The sequence below is a fragment of the Saccostrea echinata genome, unplaced genomic scaffold, assembly GCF_033153115.1.
Source record: "Saccostrea echinata isolate AGI-Se365-2 ecotype Australia unplaced genomic scaffold, CSIRO_AGI_Sech_v1 ptg000002l, whole genome shotgun sequence".
NCBI classification, from domain to species: domain Eukaryota; kingdom Metazoa; phylum Mollusca; class Bivalvia; order Ostreida; family Ostreidae; genus Saccostrea; species Saccostrea echinata.
Genome location: NW_026889751.1, coordinates 31,152,142 through 31,169,088, shown reverse-complemented (window position 1 = coordinate 31,169,088; position 16,947 = coordinate 31,152,142). Strand labels below are relative to the sequence as shown.

The window sequence follows — 16,947 nt, the reverse complement described above, 5'->3', positions numbered from 1 at the left end:
TGATAAATCAGTCACTCATTTAAATTAATGCTAGTATCAGTAATGGTATTTTTCCATCAAAGTTGAAACAAGCAAAAGTCACCCCTGTATACAAAAAAGGCAACAAAGCAGACCCCGGTAACTACCGTCCCATTTCTATACTACCAACATTATCTAAACTAATTGAAAAGCACATAGCAAACCAAATGCGAGATTTCACCTCAACGTTTGATCTTATAACAAAATCTCAATCTTGATTCAGAGAATTTCACTCTTGTCAAACAGCACTTACTAAGTTAACTGATGCTTGGTTGCACGTTATGGATCAATGTAATCTCATAGGCATAACATATTTGGATTTCAGCAAAGCTTTTGATTTGGTGAGTCATGACATTCTTATAGATAAATTAAAGAATTACAACTTTGATGAATTGTCAATTAAGTGGTTTCACTCGCATCTGAATAACAGGACACAATGCGTTAAAATTGGTACATCTTCTTCTGATGTCTTACCTGTCACAGCAGAAGTGCCACAGGGATCAATATTAGGTCCCTTATTGTTTTTGTTGTATATTAATGACCTTCCATTACATGTATCTCATACAAAAATTGATATGTTTGCTGATGATGCAACTCTGCATGTTTATGAGAAAAATATATTGAGTATTGAAACAGCTCTAAATTCTGATTTAGTAAATATTGAAAATTGGTGTTTAGAAAATCAAATGGTTTTAAATGTTGATAAAACAAAATGTATGCTGATGGGAACTCAACAAAGAAAACTGAAATTAAATAATCCAAATCTCAGTTTACATGTCTCTGACAAACACCTTGACAATGTTGAAACAGAAAAACTACTTGGGGTACTTATAGATCAAACGCTAAATTTTCATAACCATGTAGACTCAGTCTGCAAATCTTTAAATAATTTATATATACCTTGCGAAAAATCAAGAATTTCTTCCTCTGAAAACTAGAAAACTGTTTTACAATGCCTTTATATTGCCTTCTATTAATTATTGTCTGACGGTCTGGGGTAATGCACCAGCTACATGTAGTTACTTGGAGAGAATTCATAAGCTTCAAAAACGGGCCGCTACAATTATTCTTGATGCTGCCCCTGATGCTCCATCTTAGGCATTATTTGAAAAATTAGGCTGGCTATCTGTTTTTGATTTAGTAACTTTACACAAATGTATCCTGTTGTACAAAATATTTAACAATCAGAGCCCTGCTTACCTGCAAGATTTATTTATTTTTCAAACTTCTAATGCTTACACTCTACGTTCAGAATCTAATTTTGACCTTCGCCTTCAAAAACACCGAACTAATTTGTTTAAAAATTCCCTCCAGTATTCTGGTGTTCATATTTGGAAAGTTTGCCTTTAGATTTAAGATGTGCACCAACTCTGTCAGTCTTTAAACGAAATGTAGAAAAGTATATCTTCAACAATAGAATTTCATTACTCTGATTTATATCTTTTGTATGTACATGTATATTGTGTCAAATGTATATTAATTTATTTGTCATCATAATATATTTATCATTATTATTATGATGATTATCATTATTATCATGTGACATTGTTTGTGTATTATATTTCAATTGCTAGTTGTCAATCTTTGCTACTCTGATGTAATATTGTTGTAATTAGAAGGCCCTGCAGAAGAATAGTGTGTCACACTAATCAGACTACCTTCTCTAAATAAAGTATTATTATTATTATAATTATTACTATTAAGCTTTCTTTTCCTCATTCAAATATTTCCAAGACCAAGAGCCATAACTTGAGAACCCATTGACATTATAATTAGAACTTCAATTTTAGAAAATTTTATGATGGGTTGTGTTTTCTCTATATTTTTAATTTTAACCAATTTCTTAAATGAAGTTCAATTAAAAAATTGAACTTTTGAAACATTAAAAATTAAAACTTGAATTTTGAACAAGAGATTGACTTTCTTTCTTCCATTTTTTTGACTTGTCTTACATCTGTTATCAATTTATCATGATATATTTCAGATCTGTAATCTGTATTTCAACTTCAAATATTTAATTTTTCCCTATTTTTTGCTTAATCATTTTACAATTTTGTTTAGGATCATGTTTCCTGAATTAACTCCGTAGCTGAAAAGTGTTATAAAATCATCAGATCAAAGAATGTGTACAAGTCTACCCAAACTCAGAATAAAATTCTGTGAGGATAAAATTGTCTGTTAAACTATTTTTTTATGTTATGATACAGAGGTTGTTCTACCAGTATGATGTAGATGGCTCAGGGACGCTCAACTTCTTTGCAGTCTGACGAGTTCTTGGAGCCGCAGGGTCAAGGTAAATAATTCCACAATAAAGTCACTGGTGTGCTGGTACGCAGACGATAATCATTTCCTTTGTAAATAAATTCACATCTAACCAGTGTTTTATGATGTTGTGGAACAGATCTATTTATTTTTTTTTAAATTTCAGATGAATTTAGCTAGTTGAAGAAAAATGATCGAATTACCCCCTCTCTGTAAGTGATAAATTCAGAGGTCCAAACATCTCATCTTTCCAGATTTTTGTGGAATTCTAAAAAATTTTACCATCCTGCCCAATTTCCTGATAAGATTTTTAAAATGAATCCCTTTGGGCCTAAGAAGAAATATTATACAATTATGGACTCTTTCGATGGTGAATATGGTTTGTTATTCACGAGAAAAATATCAATATTGATATTTTTCTGGTGAATAACAAACCATATTCACCACCGAAAGAGTCCATAATTGTTTTATTATATAGTCCGGATTTGAATCAATAAGATATTAAAGGCTGTATGATGATACCACTTCCATTTACGGACTTCTGTCGTAGAAAAATAAAAAAAATGTCCAGATTACGAATTATAACTTCCGAGTTTTCCTTTTGCTGTTTGTAAGACATCATAATGTTTAGAAATAATCCTGCGATAGGCTTGGCTTATGTTTTTCCTGCTCAGATACACAGCTGGCTCCGGCCGTTGCAACCATTGTTTACAACGTTGTTTGAGGTTTTGATTGTGACGCCACAAAGCCGCTGCACGTGCACCGACCCTCCGTCGAATACGGCTTCAAAACCAGTGAATATTATACACCTATATACTGGCTATGAGGACAATAGCAAGTTTATCGTCCCCCAAGACAGCAACTATTTCCCGAGGCGCAGAGGGAAACGGAATGCTGCCGGTGAATAGTTTGATGACTATTTCACCATGGGCTAATAGCACAAAAACTATTCCACGGTTTAAAAAAATAGCAGATTTATTCGTCATATATTTATATAGAAAAAATTCACAGAGGTATAATAAATGGTGTTATGAACTGTTTGCGTTTGTATAGATTATATAGAGACTATAAATAAACTATATAATAAAATTGTTTATTATTACATTCTCATAAAAATAGGTTCATTACGTAAGATTCAGCTTTTTTAAGCGCTAAGCGAAGCGCAAAGCGCTTACTGACATCTTAAACAACTTCCGTTCGCAATCCAGCACCACTAAGCAAGTTAGTTAACGCTACTGACATGATTGAGTTTTCTAAAAATATGCAACTGGAAATCCCCGTCCCTCTTTCGGCTATATAAGTGCACGACAGGGTAACGTGCAGTTCTGATAATAGGTGTCAATAAGTAAGGTACAGATTAAACCTTCATACGTGTTAGATGATAAGGCGGTTCATGTAGTTCATTAGAAAATAAGTTTCGACACACACCACCTGAGTGACACACTAGTGCTATGGATATATTATTCTTATCAGCATATTTTGGGTGGAAGTTAATATCATACCTTAAGAAGTTTACATTGATGCAGAGCATTAAATATCCGTACAAATTTCAGTTTGAAAAAATCTTCATTTACAGCTGTTGCATATTCAAAACAAAATGCAATAGTCTTATTTTCATCAATCACTAATTAATAACGGAAGCTTGTAATTATTGTGTGCATATCTTACATTCTCCCATTTTATAACATTATAAATTTATATATAGCTTATGAATGTTAAGAATATGAGGGGGGAAATATACCAAATCAATTAAGACATAATATTTAGCTATTTTTAAAATATTTTATTAGTGTTATCAATAAGGAACTATTTTTTGAAAGCTACATGTATAAAAAAAAAAGTAACGTCTTATTTCTCCATGTGCATATTCTAACACAACCTATAACAGCTGATAAATGGATAGGTCGCTCCTACGGCCGATAATAACAAATATATACATTTGTGGTATCTCTCTATTATATAAACATACAGAGAGCAAATATCTTCATACCTGTATGAAGTTTTTCGAAGGTCATAGGTCATTACGTGACCTAATCACACAGCGCAGTAATATCTACATAAAAAGACTTACTCTACTTAGCAATATAGCATGTTTTTCATGCATAAAAATATACAAAATACCCAGGTAAAATAATAATCATTTTATTTACAATGTAAACGAGTAATGAATACAGTTCTTGATCGATTTTACATAGAGAACAGAAAACTACGTGTTATAAATTTCATGTCTGAGCTGCATAATCTCAACGTTTACCCTTATATTTCTTGTAGACCTCTGAATGCTATATTTTTTTTCATTAAACTTTACCCACAATAAATTTGAAAATCTGATGGAAAATATCAATGTAATGCAATCACGCCACAAACAGCTGACAAGCACTGCACTTCGGAAGTTCGATAGGCACACCTCCAACATCGAGTTCGTTGTCTTAACAATGTAAGCTGTCGCCTGTGTCTCCGTGTCAACATCATAATAAATATGCCTTATTGAAATCGTAGATTTTACGTTTCTGATCAAATTTTAAACTTGATTCCAAGTTAACTGGTCAGAACAAGTGTCTCCATCCATCCCTTTCCGACCGAAATTCCTCCAACTTTTTATAATCAAACTTCGAACATGTTTCTTGTGTTTTTTTAACATCGAATATGGGTTCTCACGAATATGAAAATTCCCAGATACCAATATGCTCACTATAATTGATCACAAGTAGTCTTTCACAGAATATTCCCTTCAAAACAGAATCCTTTGCCAGATGAATTTGAAGCGTAACCGCTTTTCAAGCCGATTTACACCTTGCGTAATTTGTCAAAATCTTCGACGAACAGTTAGTGCAATATTTATATTTGATTATATTCGATTGTCCATCTCAAATGTATATATAAGTAATAAATAACAAGTTTAAAAACTTCACTGGGAAATGAAGTGGGTCGGTACGTGATCAAATCTTCTGAGAAGGCCTTCGGCCTTCACAGGATTTGATCACGTGACCGACCCACTTCATTTCCCAGAGAAGTTTTTAAACTTGTTATTCATTTCTTAAATAAAATCACAGTCACCAACACCCAATCTTAAATTTGAAAAACAAATTACACCCTGCTGTACACTCGGGAGTGTAGAATGAATAAATGCACTAGTATATTTTAGCAGTCAGTGTTGCACATCAATGAGGAGAATGTCAGCTACATTTTTTAGGTGTTCAGAATTTGTCACATTATGATTATTTTTTTTTTTTGGAGGGGGGGGGGGTGGGGGGGGTAGTATTGCTACAAGTATTATCTGAACTTCGTCGGAAAGATATCAATAAAAAAAGCATAATCTACAAAATCAAAGAGTAGAATTATAAGAAAGTGAAACCAGTACAACATTGTTGTTTTTTACAACATTGTTGTTCGTGTTCAGTGATATGTACATTCCAGCAAATTGAGTACACTTGGTTAAACGTAAACATAAATTTAAACAGAACCCAAGCCTATGTGTAGAGATACGATATTTTATTTTGAATACTGTTATCACGAAATATTGAGAATTTTATTTTTCGTTCAAATCATTGAACTTCAGTTTTTTTAAATAAATAGAGAACTCCAAAAACTGAAAACAAAATGCCAACACAATACTTGATTTCGTGCTTTATTTAATTAAGCGCATTCTTTCACGATGGAGATAGAAATGTCTTTCAGTCCTGGACATTGTGCATGTGATTACACCGCGATATCTATCACTGTATGTTTTTAAGGACACCCATAGAAAGAAGTACTGGTGAAATATTTTGCGTAAAACTTGGTGAACCACGTTTACAAACCTTTGTGTAGTATTTCATTACATTCTTATTGATACTAAGTATTGTGGCCAAGCTATTTTAAGCTGGAATTTAGAGCGCTGTTAATAACTGCAAACGCTTAAAGGAACGCCTCAGCGAACATATGGAGAAATGGTGGTCATTATGCTCATTTGCATGTCGACTGTATTGATTCTATTAGGTGGTAGATTCAATAAAGGTTTTTACAGACAAAACACAAAAAATCGCAAATTTTTATATACTAATCATATCGGATAAAATTTTTTCGCCTATGGTTTGTTTTTCCTTAACATTCTCTATCGAAAATGACAATGAAAAATTGGTGATACCAAAATGAAAGTTGTGACCGCATTTTTGATTTAAAAATTCGAAGCGGGGTATAATTAATGTACTGTCCTATTAAAGGTCAGAGCACAGAATAATGCTGATTAAAAAAAAAAAACCGGTATCATGAGTCGTCATCTGTCTATCACACAAAATTCTGCCTATATAACTATAACGAAGGCATGGCGAAAAAACAAAATGAATCGGGCTTGCAGTTTTTAAACCAATTTCTTAAGAAATGGAATTTCGAGTTTAGGCAGGATCTTATGAAAGTTAATGAGATGTAGACCATGTGGAAGCTAACTCATGAATAAATTGAACACCATTTCTACATATGAAGAAAATTTGGATTGTGCACTTTGATCCAAAGGACCTTTTTTCTATAATAGTAACTTCTGGACACAGAATGCAACACAAATAGACTGTTTTCCATAACTGCAATACTGCTCTTTGGTGCGATAAACAGAGAGACAAAATAGCTCACTTCCTTTAAGAAATTTGATGAGAGACTGGTTCATTAAACTCTCTTTGTAAAATATGTGCCTTTTAAAGACTTCGTTATGAAAATGCAACTTATATATGACATCATGTGAGGTCAACGTGTACAAAGTTCAAATGTCTCCTCGTGCAGATTGAAGAGGCAGATATTAGTTTTATTTTAAAGTAAATATGCATTTAACAACTACACTCGCCCCGACGGTCGCACATGCAACAAATTACCTATTCCAATGCAACAGGAAATTTAAATTTAAACAAATTCTGATTAATTTAAAATTGTAAACATTGCTTAGTGCTTTCCAGTACTTTCAGTAATTTGATTTTAACATAAAGTCATAACTTTGAAAATCATTTTTTTTTTTAAAAAAAGACAGTTTGAAGCTCTTTTTGACATCTACCCGACAGCTCTTTAAATTTCTCAGTACATTGGAAGTAAAACATACAGACACGCAATTTTTAGATTTTACAGAGAATAACGATTATTTAGGTGAGCACGTAAAATTGGGATCAGTTTGGTAGCTGTCTTAGGCTTTTACAGGTATAAGAGACCGTCTACTTTTAGCATGTTTAGCCAGAGTCTTGACAATGCTTTTTAAAAAAATAATTGTTTCTAACAATTCAGTTACAAATATTGTCAAAGAAAATGAATAGCAATATACCTAAATTAATTAAAAAAACTATCAACGCTAATGATAGATGCTCACTTTGAGAATAAAACAGTTGAATTTGCCGGTCACTGAGACAACTCGTTATACAGTATTTTGCTCAGTTGGTGGAGGAACTGCCTAGTGATTAACATGATTAAAAGGGCCTGCGTTCGAATTCTGGTCTGGTTCATCTCACTTTTCACCTTCCCTGTTCCACTTGGTGCCGTGAACATGCCCTGGAAGTGATAGGTGAAATACATGCCATGGAAGAGCCTGGGTTGGTGTCTTAAGTGGTGAAGACCTTTAAGGAGGGAGGATTGTTAGGTTAGGCAGGGACGATCGCCGGTGGCCAGATATCTCGGATGGTAGAACACCAGACTAGTGATTCAGGGGGCACAGGATGCTCATGTATATCATTGAAGATTATATCAAAACAGATAACATCATATTCCTGGCATGGTAAATAAATTTGAGTTCAAGTTTTCTCTTTATGCGAGGAACATGCTGAGATGATTGGAGTTCCGTTGTAGAAACCTTTTTTTAAAAAAAAAAAAAAAAAACTAGATATGTTCTACAAAACATGGTTTCCAGAAATTGATACGCCGTGTATGCCAAGTTGACTAAGCGGACTTGCACCACAGCGTCTCACAAATAGATTCTGGGCACTAGTGGGGAGGTCCGGGTATTTTTTTTTTTTTGCCTTTGCACTATAAGATTATAAATAATTTTCTTTTCATTTATACTTTAAAATAGATATGTATGCTTGTACATATATGTGGATTTGATCGACAGAAAACGCACCTCCGTAAAACAGATATTTATCAATACTAGTATTTAAATTATTATATCTTTATACAGATATGTTCAATGACATGAGTTTAATGTCCTATTGATTTACCAGGTACGTTTCTTGATTGTAGCGGTTCATTTTAAGTAATATGGTGCAAAGTTTTGTATTTTTTTTTCTTTGACAGTAAGACTGAAATGTTTCAATATTTCTCCAGAGCCAAATTTATAATATTTTCAACAAAACATATATTTTATTAGAAACCATCAACAGAATGTCTCGTGATTTTTCATAAGTTTATAAGATAGTACAGAAGAATCTCAGCTTGTTTTGTATTTTGAAAGATGATATCAAATAATTTCTTGAATGTTATTTACAATATCAATCTATTTAAGATTAGATGTTCCGAATCCGCTACCGTTTGAGAAGCGGTAGCGGATTCGGAACATCTAATTTTAATTAGATTGTGTACAATATTTGTTGATTTAGTTGAAAAAGTCGTCTAAAGACTACACCCTGAATAGCTTGTCAATATCTCAGATTCGGTGTTTTGAGTTTTCTTGCTTTAGATATGAACAGAGTATTACTTGCATAGCTTTACTGGAATTCACTGAGATATTTATAAATCAAATCACCAATAGTCCGCTTATTATCAATAGTATTTCCTGAGAGCACATTGAAATTATAGCTCTAATGAGGGGGTACAATAATCGATTACTTATTTTCTTGGGTAGCTTTCCTCTAAATAACGTATAGCTAAATTGCCCCATTGTGTTTGGCTTCCACAATAGTAACATTCTATATACATGGTTATGTCTTACGCCTACTTAATGTCATTGGACTCTCATTTAGATGTATTATATATTTATCTTTAGTCAGAAAAAAATCAAATTCAATATTTTACATCATTGATTAAGAGACAGACAAAAATAAAAAAAACGCATTTGACGGAATACATAAATGTCTAAAGGGTTTGTAATTAGTCTAAGACCGTTGATTGCTGATAAAATGACACAAAATTGCATACAATCTATCATTAAGTCATATGCTGACTCACTTCTTTCATACTAATTGTTAAGCCATTATTTACACACTGAATTGTCGACGAAATTTTCCGTTATTTACGATCATGACAAGGATCACACGGCGGGTGTGACCGGTCGGCAGGGGATGCTCACTCCTCCATGGCACCTGATCCCACTTCTGATGGCTTGGATGTCCGTGTTTGCTCTGCTTCTGATTTGTATTGTTTAAATGGACTTTGAGCTTGAATACTGTTCGTTATCTCCATATTTCATGTACCTAATGCAAACGTTTATTTTTAAAACTTATATATAAAAAGCTTTCTGTTTTGATGCTGTTTGTAAAAATTAAATCTCTTTATTTACTAGCATATGGACAGATTATATATTTTTGGATTGTAAAACGATATTGAAATAATAAAAAAATTCTATATAGCACAATTTGAAATCACATTATGAGGGTTAACAGGAAATTCCGAATTTTTTGTATTTCAGATTATTTCTTATTCTGTCTGATACATGTATTTAATATGAAGAATAGGGTTTTTAATTCTTTTAAAGGATGCTTTTTTCTCTCTTTATCAACTGCGTTTCATCTTTTCATCATTCCCGCGCATTTGTGTGTGTGTTCATAACAATTCAATTAGTGTATTGAACCATTTAAGGGTCCTAAAGGGGCAAAAAGAAAGTACATTGTAAATACTTTGTACATTGTAATACAGTTTACATATATCCAAGGGAGAAAAAGTTTCATGTTGTAAAGAAAAAACAGACATAAAATGGGGGAATAAACCAGATAGTATTATGATATTCATATACGTAAGTTCTGAACAAAAGTATTTGTTTATATGTACACTATCTATATACATACATACTTATATCGCACACATATGAAAGACCACACTTTAATATAATTCATAACATGTATGAAACACATAGGAAGATTCTGATTGTCTGCCCGTTTTTTTCAAATGGCGTCATAATTATATAAATATTATGAATTCTGTGGAAGATTACGCCAGGCGATGGGCCAAACACGAAAAAGAAGACCTTGACACTTTGTCAGAACGGATAAAGAGCATCAGATGGATGTTAAAATCTCGCATTAAGCGATTGAGGGGCTGTATGAACACTATTTATCCTTCTCTCTTTAATAATTCAGGAGTGAAAAAGGAATTATATAGAATACACGATCAGTATGTACCGGTCCCAGCTGACAAAGCTGGTAACAACATAGTCTTTGTTTGTAAGGCTCATTATTTGAATTGTATTTTAGAGGAACTGGGATTTAATTCTGCAAGTGGAAATCCAACTTACACCCATAGCTTCCTTCTTTTCATTGTTTTAGATATTTTTATAACAATCAAAATGAATTTGAATTACTATACCTTTACTGGATTTCTAAACTTCATAAAAATCCTTACACACGAAGATTCCTAGCGGGTTCCAGTAAATGTTCTACTAAGCTTCTTTCTTTACTCCTAACTAAAATATTTACTGTAATGAAGGAGAAACTTCAGGAGTACTTTACAAAAGTATATTGGAGAAGTGGTGTAAATCAGATCTGGATACTTAAAAACTCCAAAGAACTTTCAGAAAATTTGAAATCTCAAAATTTTACTAAATTTAATAACATCAAAACGTACGACTTTTCAACACTTTATACAACCATTCCCCATTGAAGTCCAGGCTTTTTGACATCAGAGACAGCTGCTTTTTCAATAGAAATGGAACTCATAAATATACTTACCTTGTCATTGCTCATTTGCAAAATTATTTTGTTAAAAAGCATTCTGATTGTACACACAAGTACTCTGAGGTTGGCATTAAAAAGATGCTTGAGTTTCTGATTGATAATATCTATGTAGTTTTTGAAGATCTGGTCTTCCAACAATCTGTTGGAATTCCCATGGCTACCAATTGCGCCCCTTTTTAGCAGACCTATTTTTGCATTCATACAAACCAGAATTTATTCAAAAACTTCTACTTGAGAAGAAGAAAACACTTGCTGGGCCTACAACTCAACATTTCTTTATATCGTATTATCAATTACCAATAGTTACTTTCATTCATATGTCGTCTCAATATATCCCAGTAAATTTGAAATAAAAGATACCTCAGATTCTAACACATCTGTTTCATATTTAGATATTTTACTTGAAAAAGACATTAATGGTAACCTAAGAACAAAGCTTAATGACAAACTGTTGATTTCAGCTTTTCAATCGTCAACCTCCCTTACTTATGTAGAAATATACCCTTATCACCTGCATATTGATTTTATGTCTCTCAGTTGATTCGATATGCAAGAGCATGCTATACGTATGACCAATTTCTAAAACGAGGCAAACTATTGACAAACAAGTTGATGAAACAAAGAAATCAACAGTTTCGTTTGAAGTCATCTTTTTGCAAGTTTTACGGTCGATACAATGACCTTGTCAGTACATACAACCTATCACTAAGTCAAATGCTGATTGATGTTTTTCGTACCAATTGTTAGGCCATTACTAATACACTGAACTGTCTAAGGATTTTTCCGGTTTTTTTTTTATCATGACAAAGAGCACACGGCGGGTGTGACCCGTCGGCAGGGGATGCTCACTCCTTCATGGCACCTGATCCCACCTCTAAATTTTTTGGTCCGTGTTTTTCTCTGCTCCAAATTTGTATCGTTTCATTGGACTTTCGAGATTGAATACTGTTCGTTATCTTCTTATTGCATCTGCTTATACCAACGACGATTCTAATTGGCTGCTTTTTTCTAAGTTCTATACTCAAGTTCATGCCTATGATGATATATTAAAATTCAGAAACAGAGTATGTTTGTAAACATCAACGATAATATTTTTTTGATCTTTTAACTTTTCTTTTGTATATTTTAATTTGATGGATTTCCTTTTTTCTATTTTCAAGAGTGTCTAGGCGAGCCTCATGCCTCTTGAAAATAAAAATAAAGAAATAAGAAAAGATATGTTTAGAAAAACTACTAAAGAGCAGTGATTATGGAATCTTTGTAAAACACCCCCTCTGACATCTGGACCAACAAATAAACAAGTCAAAAAGGCTTTTTGTATAGCTTTCTGTGGCTAGATCTTTAAAAAATATTCACCATGTCCTCCTCATTTTACAACTCAATTTCCTTTCTTAGACCCTTGAAAAGGAACATTATATTCTATGTGTGAAATAATACAAATATGAGATTATGTTAGCATTTAATTTCTTTAAAATGTATATGAATTAATTTTTAGGCTTACAGATGATTTTTTTTTACACAAAACAGCCTTAAGATTTTTTTTTTTGCTTACAAGTACATGTACCTGGTATTACATTCATTACGGGACATACACATGATACACAAGATCTCATAAATGTTGATCAGTATCCTCTTGTGATGTTTACCCGTTGACGTTCGATATATACTTGCTCGCATGGCTTTCACTGCATATAACTGATAATATCAACTTTTCTGTTTTCGTACTGAGCAACAAGAACCAAGTCATTTTCATCAGTACACAGTCCCCATGGAAAACTTAGGCCACATTCTATGTAATGGAGGAATTGTCCATTCTGGTCGATTATGTGAACACAATGATTTTCGATATCTGCTATAAGGATGTGACTCTGACTGTCCGTGGTGATTCCTCGTGGATCAAATGGTTTTGTCTTTAAAGCAGGTGTAAGTCCAGTGTATCTGAATTTTAGTTCTCCGGCCTGATTGACCACCACTACTGCTCCAGCTCCATGGTCTGATACGCAGATATCCAGGTTCCTGTTCTCAGTAATATATCTGTAAAAGTCTCCAGAGGAAAAAAGAGGAATACCCTTATAAGCAAAAATAGTTTGTTTCTCTTTGAAACCAACGTAACGGACAACTTTTGATTGTTTGTAGTCATTGCTGATCATTATTACAAGGAAATGACCCAAGGAAGAACTGCAGACACCGTGAGGTATCCAGTTTTCTAGTCTGATTACAAGGAACTTTTCTTCATCCTTCAGAATATTCACAGATCTTTCATGATAATCAGTATAAACCAAATGTCCAGTACTGATAATTGCTATGCTTTCTGGACGATGTCCGGACAATGTTCTGAATGACTGAAAAGGTGTTTTCTGATCAGAATGAAATAATTTTATATAGCAGTCATCTCCGCTTGTCCAGATTTGTCTTCCACTATAGCCTACTACGTTGTAAAGCTTAGAGGCATATTGTGTGTCTAGAGTGGCGATAACTCCAGGTTTTGGAAGAATCTGTTTGATATTTGTTGGTGTTTTATTCGTATCAAATGTTAGCGATCCAAACCACATAGAAACGAGCTCTTCTGGAACTCGAAGCGGGGAAAAGGTTGGTAAAAATATAGCCATTTGCGGAATTTTCTTCATTTCAAAGTCTGCTTGAAACTTTAGGGATTTAGAAATATTGTTTGACCCAAGGATGTCATTTATTGATCCATATTTTGTTGCACTTTTTGTAAATTCTGTTTTATTATGGCTTTGCATTTTTTCAATTCATCTTTGTATTTGTTTTCAACTTTGGTTATTTGAGATGTCAGGATATTGAAATGCCTTTCAATGGCTTTCTGCCACTCCATTTTTTGGTTAGAAATTTCTGTTTTGAGTTTCTTGTAATCCGCCTCAAATTCAGACTCTTGTTTTTCTATGTCGAATAAATGTTTTTCAATTTTTTCAGAAAAATCTTTCTTAAGTTTTTGCAAGTCTGATTTAAATCGTATTTGCTTTTCCTTAAAAATATCAAAAATATTTAAAAATATATGTTTATCATGTTGTTCTGAGACAACACACTCTGTACAAACTGGAACGTTGCATTTCTTGCAGTGAAGTTCACAAGTTCTCTTTTGGTGGGAAGGACAACGAGGGAAAATGGTAGCTTCACTTCGTAAATAAAACCCAACGAACGTGTGACACTTGGTTACATCTGATAGGACATGTGTCCCAATGCATGTTCTACAGAGGGGAACATTGCATAATGCACAGAGAACCTTTACCTCAAAAGAACTACAATTTTCACATTGCATAATTTCTTGGGCACTAGTACGTGGATCCATGGCTTTTTGCAAAATCTGAAACAGGAAAATTCTTTGAATATTTCATCTAATGCCAGTAGAACAACTCATATATACATGTGTAATGTTAAGGCTTCATAAAGATAATCAAAAGTCCAATAAAGATGAACAAAGTTATATCATTATTTAAAACAGGAAATATTTCTCATAAGCTTATAGGTATAGTTGTTTTTAAAAAATACCAAAATCTTCACTTATTGAAGTGTAATTAGTGAGTAAACTTTTAAACATATCTTAAAAATCATTCTGATTGTACAAACAAGTACTCTGATGTTGATACTAGAAAGATGTTTGAGTTTCTGATTGACAATATCTATAGGGTTTTTGGAGCCAGATCTTCCAACAATCAGTTGGAATACCCATGGGTACCAATTGCGCCACGTAATTAGCAGACTCATTTTTGAATTCATACGAAGTAGAATTTATTCAAAATCATATATATAAGAAGAAGAAAACAAAGACAACCCTATCCCTAACCCTGACCCTGTCGTCAAGATATATCCCAAGTGAGCTTAAAATAAAAGATACCACAGAGTCTGACCATCTTTTTCATATTTGGATATTTTACTAGGGAAAGACGTTAACGGTAACATAACAACAAAGCTTTATGATAAGCATGATGACTTTAAGTTTTCAATCGTATTCCCTTACTTATGCCGCAATATACACATGTACTTTTATCACCTGCATACGGGGTTTTTATCTCTCAGTTGATTCGATAAGCAAAAGCATGCTCTATGTACGATCAATTTCTAAAATGAGGTAAGTTATTGACAAACAAGTTGATGAAACAAGAATACCAACAGTTTCGTTTAAAGTTATCATTTCTTAAGTTCTATGGTCGATACAATGACTTTGTCTGCAAATACAATTTATCATCAAGTCAAACGCTGACTGATGTTTTTCATACTAATTTTTAGGCCATTATTTACACACTGAATTGTCTACAGATTTTTTCTGCTATTTCCCGATCATAACAAGGAGCACGCGACGGGTATGACCGGTCGGCAGGGGATGCTTACTCCTCCATGGCACCTGATCCCACCTCTGATGTTTTTGAGGTCCATATTTGCTCTGCTCCTGATTGGACTTGAATACTGTTTGTTATCTGCATATATTTCATCTTGCAATTCTTTAAGAAATACAACATAAATTTTTAGTTTCCATAATGTAGCACATGTATATGCCGATGCATTTTCGTATTCTATTTAATTGGCTTCCGAAGATATTAAGAGCAGTGTCTTTATTTCAAGTTCGGATAGACACATGTATAAGTCATATTAAAAAAATTATATTTACTTTACAAAAAACTATTCAGCACATCTACAGTTGCATGGAATCAGGCAATTAGATCATAGTTTGTCAAATTCGAACATTAGTGATAAGATGCTTTTGACTGGTTGTCTCCTAAGAGGCTTATTATAGATGAAAGGCTACGATAAAAAATGCAGGAAATCTTTACAATCAAACGTTTGCATAATTCCTTCACATTTAACAGAAATCGACATGTTGCATACTGAATTTGAGGCATGCTATTTTCAAAATGGTTGACTACGAGTTTTAAATAGTATGAAGCATAAATGTTTTACACAGTTTTTGTTTATCTGCTAAAGGCAGTGATAAACTCAGAAGCCGTTAGACTTTTAAAATGCTTTTTAAATAGATACAGAACTAACGGATTTTCTTATATCTTTTAAAGTCAGTCATTTATCGGGTTCCATGAATTAGCTCCCGATCTGTATTTTCTAAGTGGACTTTCAGATTAAATTTGGTTGCAATCTCCATATTTCATGCATATAATTCACACACAAAACATAAATAAATACAAAAAATAAATTTTGAAATTATATAAAAAGAACAAACAAACCAACCCCTCAAAATGCAAACCAAACATAAATAGTTTTTAATTTATTTTTTTTTTTAAAAATAAATAATATCTATTTAGTAATGTTTTAAATAGTTTGCTCAGGTCCTTTTGTTTTACCTGTTTTGTACAGGTGAATCTCTAATGTACATTGTACAGTGACATAAATGTTTGTTTTCTGATGTTCATATGACGATATTATCTGTTATCTGTTTCATTTTTTATCTATATTTATCAGAGTCCGGAGGATTTAATTGGTTTATACATAGGAGTATAAAAGACGATGAGGTTATTTGGACCACTTGAATCCTCAATAAGCTAACAAACCGTTATCATGCTCAAATTGAGAGCAGTGCAAAAACGAGGTCGCAGTATCGAACGTAGTATTTGCAAAATGGTGACGTCAAACAAATTAACGTAATCGATACAGAAATAAAAAAAAATACCGCTAAATAGGCTTACCAAATTTATTAATGATCGAAGAATACAATTCTTTAGCAGCGTCTAGATCTCTTAGTGTTTTGTGACTTTTTTCTTTAAATGTATTTAAGTTGAACTTTTATCAGATTTTAGTAATGAATAATGCAAATAAATCTTGGAGTTTTTAGTTTGAGTAATTTTCAGAATTACTGTAATGGGATGCT

The 16,947-nt window shown here is 32.9% G+C and overlaps 2 protein-coding genes across 2 annotated transcripts in view; one reads left to right on the top strand and one right to left on the bottom strand.

Annotated features, from left to right (window-relative positions):
- LOC133177537 (calpain-9-like) overlaps positions 1 to 2,494 on the top strand; it is a 32,567-nt gene extending 30,073 nt beyond the window's left edge. Inside the window, exon 16 of the mRNA XM_061312517.1 lies at positions 2,447 to 2,494. Coding sequence (XP_061168501.1) covers positions 2,447 to 2,460 — 14 coding nt within the window. The 3' untranslated portion in view covers positions 2,461 to 2,494. The remainder of the gene's footprint in view (positions 1 to 2,446) is intronic.
- Positions 2,495 to 12,793: 10,299 nt separating this feature from the next.
- Positions 12,794 to 13,720, bottom strand: LOC133178262 (uncharacterized). Its single transcript, XM_061313004.1, has one exon. It carries the CDS (start codon positions 13,718 to 13,720, stop codon positions 12,794 to 12,796), a length of 927 nt encoding a protein of 308 aa, XP_061168988.1.
- Positions 13,721 to 16,947: the final 3,227 nt, after the last annotated feature.

What these genes read in the sequence shown, in the direction of transcription:
- LOC133178262 (XM_061313004.1), bottom strand. Translation starts at nt 13,720, where the DNA reads ATGGCTATATTTTTACCAACCTTTTCCCCGCTTCGAGTTCCAGAAGAG.